This window comes from Lepidochelys olivacea, assembly GCF_965140295.1.
Source record: "Lepidochelys olivacea isolate rLepOli2 genome assembly, chromosome: 1".
NCBI classification, from domain to species: Eukaryota; Metazoa; Chordata; order Testudines; family Cheloniidae; genus Lepidochelys; species Lepidochelys olivacea.
In genome coordinates, this window is record NC_140411.1 from 143,404,093 (window position 1) to 143,414,946 (window position 10,854).

General features: G+C 39.8%; 1 protein-coding gene across 3 annotated transcripts in view; it reads left to right on the top strand.

Moving 5' to 3' along the window:
- Positions 1-10,552, top strand: part of CNKSR2 (connector enhancer of kinase suppressor of Ras 2) — a 377,815-nt gene extending 367,263 nt beyond the window's left edge. For all 3 annotated transcript variants that reach the window (XM_084643098.1, XM_084643099.1, XM_084643100.1), the window contains 2 exons: positions 5,496-5,692; positions 8,527-10,552. In XM_084643098.1, coding sequence (XP_084499224.1) covers positions 5,496-5,692; positions 8,527-8,742 — 413 coding nt within the window. In that variant the 3' untranslated portion in view covers positions 8,743-10,552. The remainder of the gene's footprint in view (positions 1-5,495; positions 5,693-8,526) is intronic.
- The last annotated feature ends 302 nt before the right edge of the window (positions 10,553-10,854 follow it).

The window sequence follows — 10,854 nt, forward strand, 5'->3', positions numbered from 1 at the left end:
CTAAAGAAACACAGTCTGGGACTCAGGAGCCAACTCAGAATAATGAATAACAACCTAATGTTTGTGATGCCATTCTAAAATTAGTCTGTGAATCCCACTAGGCCTACAGCCCTCCTCCAGAATCTGTTCTGTATCTGAATCAGGTATCCCTTGAGGCCTGATTCTTCCTTAAAAAGACTGTAATGCAGGTGCAACGTATCAGACAGCTACAGCCCCACCTGAGGCCTTCCATTGGCAAATTGATGTATTACTAACCCAGTCACTTAACCATGAGCTATCTTAGATTAAACCATGAGCTAGTTTAGACACTTAATTTAATCTCAAATCATGATGCTTTTAGGATAGATACCATATCCTTTAGGGTATATCTACACTGCAATTAAAAATCTGTAGCTGGCCCATGTCAGCTGACTCAGGCTCACAGGACTCGGGCCAAAGGGCTGTTTAATTGTGGTGTAGACCTTTGGGCTGGAGCCCAGGCTGTAGGACCCTGAGAGGTTAGGAGGGTCCCAGAGCTTGGGCGGCAGCCTGAGCCCAAATGTCTACACCACAATTAAACAGCCCCACAGCCAGAGCCCTGCGTGCCAGAATCAGCTGGCATGGGCCATCCGCAGGTGTCTCACTGCAGTTTAGAAATACTCTGTGTCTCAATCTGTGAGATCAGGAGCGTCTAATCATAGGAACCAATGTCAAGAGTAAACTCCCAGCCCCCACCACAGTTCCAGAGAACCATACCTGCCATGGAGACAAAAAAGAAATAGAAGGGAAAGGACATAGCTGAGTGGGGAAGAGGACAATCTTCCACTCATACCCAAATTCACATCGTGCAAGAGGTTAGTACGGAGTTACAGCAAACAAACAACAAACATCTACAACAGCATGACAACTGCTACCACATGGATGTTACCATGATGGTGGTTGCCCTCAGGAAAGGAAGTGAAGGAGAATAGGGAGTTCTGCCTATCCTCCCTCAGGAACTTTTCTTTTAGGAACCCACAGAGGGATAAATGGCTTCAATCCTCTAACATATGTGTTGGTTCTTGGACCTCCATCTTAATATTTAACTGTCCATGAACTGTCACTCTTGTCCCTCATCCTTTGCCCCTTTGTCATGGAATAACAGGGAAAGAGAATCCATTCCTTCACAGCTTGTATTTTTTAAAGTCTTTGGAAACTTTAGCATGATTTAGGTATTTAAAAAAGCAAATATTTGTAATTCATCTTTAAAACTCCGGATGTTAGCCAGTTAGCTAAAGGTTTCACCAGCATTTACATATTTGGGGTGAAGCTTTAAAATGAAGTTATTCAGTGAATAGTCTCACTCCCCCACATGAGCTGATTGACGGGCAGCTCCAGTCACTAAGAGCAGTGCTGTCGTCTTTATCATTTCCCAGGGTGCAGGAGCATTCCACTGGAACAAGGTGATGTTGTAGCCTCTGCAAAGGTATCTGACATCACTAACAAAGGGGCCTAAATGCAGAGCGACTTCTAAATGCTCAGAGCCACCTCACTGGCTCTCTTTTCCTCACTGCTCAATCCTTCACACCAAAGCCCCGGCCCTACTCCCAAATGCAGATGACTAAGTGATATCAGTGCCTGGATGAAGATAACCTCAAGCAAGATGGAGGTGAGGTATGTGGATAGAGGGGAAATATTTCAAAGAAGTGGCTAACACCATAGCACTATCTTTTCAGTACATCTGTCTGCCAGTTGTCAGGATGGGGTGCAAACGGGGGCCTTCTGGACTCTTCATTGCTGCCAATATCAGAATAGTGTCTGCTACTAAATATACCATTTTCCATCCAGCCAAGATGTTCCCCCCATCTTAAATCATTGATCTGGTTACCACAAATGGAAATTCTCTTGCCCAAGTTCCCCCTCAGGCCCTTTCACAGATTCATTGATGGCTTCTAGGTTCAATTACTGCATAATTCTTTATCTTAGCATGAATGTGACAGCCCTGAAGAGCTTCAGTTGATGTTGATAGTGGCAGAGGTACTACTTAGTAATACAGGCTGATGAAAATCCTTCACCTGTGCTTTTTGGAACTGCAGAGTTACAGATGAATTTAAGGTTTCAGAGTAGCAGCCGTGTTAGTCTGTATCCGCAAAAAGAACAGGAGTACTGGTGGCACCTTAGAGACTAACAAATTTATTTGAGCATGAGCTTTCGTGGGCTACAGCCCACTTTATTGGATGCATAGAATGGAAGATGTAGTAAGAAGATACATATATACATACAGAGAAAAGCTGGAAGTAGCCATACCAACAGTAAAAGGCTAATTAATTAAGATGAGCTATTATCAGCAGGAGAAAAAAACTTTTGTAGCGATAATCAAGATGGCCCATTTAGACAGTTGACAAGAAGGTGTGAGGATACTTAACATGGGGAAATAGATTCAATATGTGTAATGACCCAGCCACTCCCAGTCTCTATTCAAACCCAAACTGGACAGTCTCTACGCAAAAGAATAAATGGACACAAATCTGACATCAGGAATCATAACATTCAAAAACGGGTAGGAGAACACTTCAACCTCTCTGGCCACTCAGTAACAGACTTAAAGGTGGCAATTTTGCAACAGAAAAGCTTCAAAAACAGACTCCAGTGAGAAAGTGCTGAGCTTGAATTAATATGCAAACTAGATACCATTAACTTGGGTTTGAATAGAGACAGGGAGTGGCTGGGTCATTACACATATTGAATCTATTTCCCCATGTTAAGTATCCTCACACCTTCGTGTCAACTGTCTAAACGGGCCATCTTGATTATCACTACAAAAGTTTTTTCTCCCGCTGATAATAGTGCAGCTTAATGAATTAGCCTCTTACAGTTGGTATGGCTACTTCCACCTTTTCATGTTATCTGTATGTGTGTGTGTGTATATATATATATATATATATATTTATATCTTCTTACTATATGTTCCATTCCATGCTTCCAGTGAAGTGGGCTGTAGCCCACTAAAGCTTATATTCAAATAAATTTGTTAGTCTCTAAGGTGCCACAAGTACTCCTGTTCTTTTTTTAGATGAATTTAAGGTAATGCTCTTCTTATTCAAAACCCTAAATGGGTTAAGCCTAAACTGTTTCAAGGACTGCCTCTTAATTGCTCATTAGGAAAGCTGGGATTTTCAGTAACTTGTGAAATGCATGATAGGGTTGAGAGATTTCTTAGTGGCTGGGCCCAGAACACCGTGCCACAAGAGATTAACATGCCATTGAATCTGGACAGCTTCAGGCTAAATTATAAAAACTCATCTCTTCAGCATAGTTTTCCCATAATAACTACTAACCACCCATGAGGAGAAAGCATGGTCCTATGAAACAAAAATTGTTGCTGGAGGAAAGAGATGGAGAGAGATGCACTTTTTATATAACAAGGGATAAAAGGAAGGGAGAAACAGACAAAATAATCTGCTGTCAGATTTAGCTAGCTTTATCCAGATTTCTTTGTAAATCACTCAGATACCATTAAGATAGCACCTTAAATCGATAGAATTACACATTGGAAGATGCAAACAGACATGAATACATGGACCGTACTAATGTTCCTATTTATTGTAATGTCTCATGGAAATTCTAAAATTGCAGCCTAGCGACATTTCTAAAAAAGCAGAAAAAAATCAAGAACACAAAGGATTTGAGCCAGTGTATTAGTATTCACTTATTTAGTCTTTTTCTTTTATTTTAACAATAACAGTCTTTATAACAGAAAAGAAAAAAAAGACGATGGCATCTTGTCATTTTTATTTGTCTTTAAATGCTGCCTACACACACATGTGATTAAATCAGTGACTGTCTCCCAGCAGCATATTATATAGTAAGAGGATCTAGGGAAAGAACACGCAACAACCCAAAGGCTCTTTTCAAAGCCACAACCTCTCTCTCAGTTGAAGAGCTGTAATCCTTCCTCACCTATAGGATGTTTAAAACAAAATGTGTGCTTTACAAATTACTATTAGATTACAGAAATGTACAGAAGAGTCAAAGGACTGCATGTCTCTGAGGATTTCTGCTGATATTAATGATTGTAAAGTGCTTAGAGCATGTAAGGCGTTATATAAATGTAAGTATTATTCTGGGAGACAGAGGTTTTTTTCTCTCTAGCTTCCCTGTTTGAAACTGACCCAGGTGAGTAGTTACTAGACTGTCTGATGTTTGTTTGGCCTCTGTGAAATGAGTAGTTGGTCTCAGTCCAGTTTGTGGTTGGCATGTATCTGCCCCCCAGAAAGCTGAGGTCACCATTTGCACCAGTTAGCATCCTTGTCAGTAGTGTTAGTAGAAAAGCTAATGTCTGAGTATACATGGAGGCTGAAGCCCCAGTTCATCAGGGTACTTAAGCATGTGAATGCTCACATTTAAGGCACCTAACTTGTGTGCTTAAAGTCAGGCATGTGCTTAAGTCTGAATGGCCATCTGACTTCGACAAGTGTTTCTTTCAGAAGCAGGTTGAGGAGACTGGCAGGTTAGGCTGGGGTAGGAAAACATGCACTACTGACGGGGAAGAAATAAGGTCTCCTCTCTCTCTCTCTCTCTCTCTCTCTAATGCCGTCTTAGCGTTTAGTGCTTTCACAGGCCATATTTGTTTTAAACAATATGTGCAGGAGAATCAGTGAAGCAAAATGAATAGCTCATCCTTTCTCCCGCCTGTCTGTGTTGGTCTGCTTAGACTACAAGTGCAGGCATGGGCTGTCTCTTACTCTTTGCACAATTCCTAACCCAACAGGGCCGCAACTTAAGCGGAACCTCTAGGAATTACTGTCGCACAAAGGATAGTACAGGTGACCTCATAAATTACTTTTTTCACATGTGCATGAATAGGGACAAAAGAGAGAGAAAATGTAATGTCAGTTGAAGAAGCAAAACAGAAACAGCCCCCCCACCCCACACACACACACAATCGTAGGGGAAATGCCGCCTCCTGAACTGAAGCACATCTTTACTTTGTTTTTGAGAACCCTTTTCGTATTCCCCTAAAGGGGGGGAAAACCCCAAGACAATGTTAAGCCTCCTTCCCCTGATTATTTTTCAGTCGGATCTCTCACCTGAAGTTCCTTCTCTTTTCGTAGGCAGCTCCTATTGCTTCCATTTCTTGCAATAGCTTATGAATTAACTATGGTGGTTATTTGTAATTACGTGTCTATTATGACAGTAAACTTATACCCTGTAATCTTTTTTTTTCTGCTTTGTAAAAAGCTTTGTATTGTCAAAAGTTTTGCTTTTGTTTCACTTGAAAAGTACCGTATCTAGAAGTGATTTACTTAAGCAATAATTAGAGAGAAAAATAGCTTTAGGCAATGTTTGACTTGCAATACTTTTGAGGGGGGGGCAGATTTTGGCAGATGTGGAATACTCTCCCTATATGTGAAATGATCCTTTTCTGGATTTGTTAAAAATACTGCTTTTAGGGAGGCTTTTATGGGTTTTTAATAACCATGTTAATTATACACTGTTCCTTTCTCTTGGTTTTTTTTTTTCCTGGTTTTTTAAAGCTGAAACTGTAGAAGAAAAGCCAGAAGACTCCTTGCAAGATTGGTACAGAGCCTTGGAGCAGGCCAGTCTGTCGCCTTTAGGAGAATACCGGATTTCCACCAAGCTGGAGTACAAGAAGTTTTTTATAAAAAGATGTAGCGATCCAGTAGTCAATGAAAAACTGCACCAACTGCGAATTCTGAAAAGCACTTTAAAGGTGAGATAGTAGAAGGTGGGGGAAATCCCACCAAAGAGTTGGATCTTATTATATTGTAATCAAAGATTAACTATACTCAGCTGGAAGGCAGTCTGAATCTTGTGTGTGAAAAGAACAAAAGAGAGACATGGGAAAATTCTGTTCTCAAAGCTGAGGAAAAGTGTCCTGGGGGGGAGAAATCTGTTTTATTTCTCAATAGATAAAATCTCTGTGAGCTCCTCCCCTACCGAGTTAAACATGATTTGATCTGAAATTTTCAGAAGAGGTATTAATCCCCCTTTTTCCCCAAAACATTTTCATTTACCAAGATAAACGTGCTATATCATTACCTGAGAGTAAGCTTAATTAAAGTCAATCATTTGGAAAGTGGCAGTTTTATTTAAAATGTTGCTGCTCTATGATTACTAAGCTTGTCTAGAAAAGAATTGAACATTTGTTTTCTGCCTGAAGGTTGTACAAAGATTTATGAAATAAATGGCAGGAATGATACATACAAATATTGTAATAATGGCCCTACATTTAAAACAGAGCATTTGTATTTTGAAATTTTAACCACCTTGTCTACTCCCTTAATCATCAGAAAGTTATCGCAGTGCATGCTATTCCAGATTACATCAGGGATGTTCCTTTAAAGCACAGTAAGCACTAGATACTCTTATGCTGGATCTTCCTTGAGGCCCAGTTATCTATATTAAATTTAACTTACTACATTTTAAGCCGCTAGATACTAAATACATTGGCCTTTGGTAGCAGCTTTCGTCTCAGAGTGCTTTACTAACATTAATGAATTAAGTCTTCCAACCCCCCTGAGAGGCACTTAAACAGTATTATCTCCATTCTATATGACCCGGATCCTGCAAAGACTTACACAGAGGATTTACTTTACTCACAGTGAGTGTCATCCCATTTCAGGCAATAGCGCTACTCGGGGTATGTAAGGTTAAACGTATATGTAACACTTTGCAGAATTGGAACATGGAGGGAGAAAGTAAGGCTTTTAAGTGGCTTTCCCAAAGTCTCACATAGGAAGTCTGGGAAAGAGCCAGAAACAGAACCAAGGTTTTTGTACTTAATCACAAGGCTGCACTTCCTGTCCTGTGCCTTAATCACAAGGCTGCACTTCCTGTCCTGTGCCTTAATCACAAGGCTGTACTTCCTGTCCTGTGCCTTAATCACAAGGCTGCACTTCCTGTCCTGTGCCTTAATCACAAGGCCGTCCTTCCTCCTGGAAGGTGCAAGCTCACTGGGCAGTAGTAAGGAGGGGCAGAGTACCCAGGAGTTATTAATACAGCACCAGGGAAGCACAGTCCCGTACTACAAGCACAGGAGTTCCTGTGTTCTAATCTCAGCTTTGATGTTAACCTTTGGCTCAGTTTCCCTATCTCAAAAATGAATATGCGACTACTCTGGGGAACATCAAAAAGCTATTGTTTGCAAAGCACTCTCAACATGAAGATCACTTTATACATGTTAATAACATTTTAAATGTACTACTTCTTGGTACCATGACTCTTCCAAGTGTATCAGGTGAAAGACAGAGCAGGCTGTTTTTTTAACTACACCCATCACCCTCACCAAAATGGATGAAAGGTTTAGCATATGTGTACAGTTATCATGGAACAGATAAGTTAGCAGTGGGGACCATGAAGCTTCCTGTAGGAATAAACAGTAAAGGAGAAGTTGTTGATGAACAGATCACTACTATCGGAAAGGCCTCATGCTTAAACCTGGGTGCTAATTGTATTATTAAGGCTTGAGTCTGTTGCATCCAGCTGCCCTTGATTGCAGTAGAGTGGAGTGACTGCAAGGAAGCCTGAAGCCGGCTCTGATCTACACCTGCTGGGTATGGCCCCTCAAGAGACCTTCACCAGCCAGGGATTGTTAAGAGCATAGCACAGAGCAGCCACACACCTTCTCCACCCGTGTGCACCCCAGACAGCAGGGGAATAGGGTACAAGTGGGCTCTTCTGGCTCTGAACTTGAGGAGGAGATCCAGCCAGGTTCTCGCCCCTATGAGTATGTCTACACTGCAGCTGGGAGGTGTGATTCCCAGAGCCAGTAGACAGACTCATGCTAGCTCAGCTCCAACTAGCATGCTAAAAATAGCAGTGTGGATGTTGTGGTTTGGTCTAGCCGCTCAAGTCCAAGCCTGCCTGGGTCTAGGCAGCTAGCCTGAGCCATCACCAGTGGTGCAAGGTCTACACTGATATCTTTAGCAGGCTCACTCATCTCAAGCTGTCGCAAACCTGTCTACCCATGCTGCGAATCAGTGTAGACATATCCTTTACAGTGGGAAGGGCCAGAGCACCGGCTCTACTAGATGTATTTATGATCTTTAATGAAGAGCAGTTATATCTAATTAAAACATCCTTGCTTAATTTTTCACATGTAGTGCTCAGATGCCAAGGTGAGGAGCACAGCTGAAAAGCCTCCCTGAACTGACTGATGTCAGGCCATCTGTTTGCATCCCACACACTAACAGTATTTCTTATGAAATCAAGAAAAGTCAACAGATGGCACTTCACAGTGTGAAACTGTTTCTTAGAAACTAAAGCAGCTAATAGTAAATAGCTAGGATTTTGTTTTTATATAACAGATCAAGGGGTAATAAGAAGGGAAGCCCTGCAGCCCAAGTGATGTCCAACACCCTGACCCATGTATGACATCATTTTTAAGTAGACCTCAAGAGGCTTCAAATCAATGGCACATTATGCCCCCCTCTTTCTAATGCCTTTGTGTCTTACATGTGCTTGCCCTTTTGTTAAGTTGCTCATCATTTATATGAGATACTCTTGCTAGTAATTTATCGCTGTCTGTTCTTTTTTCTTTTGCAGGCCAGAGAAGGAGAGGTAGCCATTATAGATAAGGTTCTCAATAATCCAGATTTGACATCTAAAGACTTTCAAGAATGGAAACAAATGTACCTTGATCTCTTCTTGGATATTTGTCAAAACAGTACCCCAAGGGACCCTGTAAATGGCTCTTCTGAAGTAGATGCACTTATAGCCTCTTTAGCACACACCCATTCATACATTGAAACGCATGTATAAGTGTTGTCTTTTTTGTCAATTTGCTACATTCCAATCCTTTACTCAGTGCATAAAGTAGTTTTTCTATCAATATTTGGGAGGTCTGGTAAATTATATTTTAATGTTACTCAGCTATGTGAAGTAAACCTTACGTGGTCCATGATCCCATTGTCTTTAATGGGAATTTGTATATTTTTATGCTACCAATGCTCAGCTTGTGTTTAGTTTGTGCAAAACAAATGAACATGGTTTTTAATAAATAAAAATATATTTAAAAAATACATTTTGGAAGATGGTGAGCTTCAAAATGAAAGCTCTAGAGGATCAAGGTTTTGTGACTGAAGGTCAGTTGACCTCTTTAAAAATGTAATTTTATACTATATAATTCCAGTGTTGCATTACATTTTTGGAGTTCAGGTATTATTTTGATTGTGTGGAAAATAAAACATTTTTTTATAGTTAATGAAAAACTCTAGGAATTTTCTTAAGTGACAGACAAAAAGGTAATGCAGTGATTATCGCTGAGTTTTGATGAAAACGGACAAGTATTCAATAAATAAATAAGGACAAACAAAAAAAAATCACTGACACAAGTTCAGTTATCAAAAGTTCAGGTATTAACTATCCCATGCTTTTTAAAAGCTGGTTTGTAAGAGAGCTATAGTACAGGTTTTTCATCAGTGCAAATTAGTTTTTTTTGTTTTTGTATTTTTAATTAAGACCAAATTGTATGTTATCCCCCCTTAATTTTATTGTTGGTTCTTTATTATTAATAATATGATTGCTTTTGCACTGATGGTATCAGGTTCATGTGTAGCTTTTTGCAATGACAGCAACCAGACTTTGACCATGCTTGTTAAGGATGTTTAACTCGTCCAAAAAAAGTAGCTAAAGAAAAGGATTCCGACATAACGCTTTCCATCTGAAACACTTTGTCAACTCCCAGGTGGCAGAGAGGGGGTAAATAGGATTTTTCGACTAGTCTCCTACTTGTTTCCTAATCTGTTAAATTCAACATTTTGTATGCAGGGAAAAATGTGATATTAACAAGGTCAAGATTATAATCTGAAAAACTAGTGACAATTAAAAAGCCTCTGTTTTGCTTTTGAAGAGGAAAGGATGTCTCCAGCTTGTGTTGAGTTCACAAACCAATTAACATGTTTGAAACTTACATAAGATTTCAGCTACATGTGAAACAACCCAGGGAACAGGAGCGAAACATTTACTTAGACTTTATGCACACGCCCTGGAATGGGCATGGAGGAGGAAAATCCTGAATCATGCATTTATCCTTTACCAGCTTAGTGTTTATGAAAAGTGAACAGAGCATGACAAAATATTTGTGCTGCTTTTTAATGTTTTGCTGCAGAAGTTAAGAGTCATGACACGGTTTGATAATACTCATGGCAAATGGAAAAGCACCTGTTAGTAGTCCTTACCATGAGTTGTTCACTGAACCAGCTTTAGACTGTTGCCTGTACAGCTCAGTGAATGTACTTAAACTTTAAGAGCTCAGATGTTTACTGGTAATTATCTTTGCTGTTGGGATGAAGGCAGGAAAGGAGGAGTGTCTCTCTGTTTATTTGTTTTGAAGTTTTTTTAATGCATTTTGGATTGCAAATGTTTTGCAGATTTTGCACAACTGTACAGAGGCGTGGCCTTTCTGCAGCCCATTTGAAATAATTCTAATTCAAGTCAACATGGCTGACGAATCATGTATTAATGTTTGTATGGAATTCTGAATCCAGTGTAATATTTGTACCATTTAGAAGAATCTGTTTGTATGAACTGGACATTTATTTACTGCATGGATACTGACTTGTATATTAAATTTGTGAGATTTTGTATATTTCTCATAACAAAAAATGCTTGACCTGATATGAATTGTATTATTGTTCCAAGCATTTACACTCTTGTTATTGTTTTACTGGACCAAAAGTAAATATATTCATATAAAAATTCTTCGTATCTGATGGATGTATATGCACATCACGTAGCTGATTCTTTGTTGAAACTCAGGCAGTTTAGACAATGTAGATCTGTTGCTATGCAACAGCTATTCTGCCTGCACTTTACTTTAGAAAAGTCAGCTTGATTGCTGTAAAAGGTGAAAATTAAACATTACCATTTAAG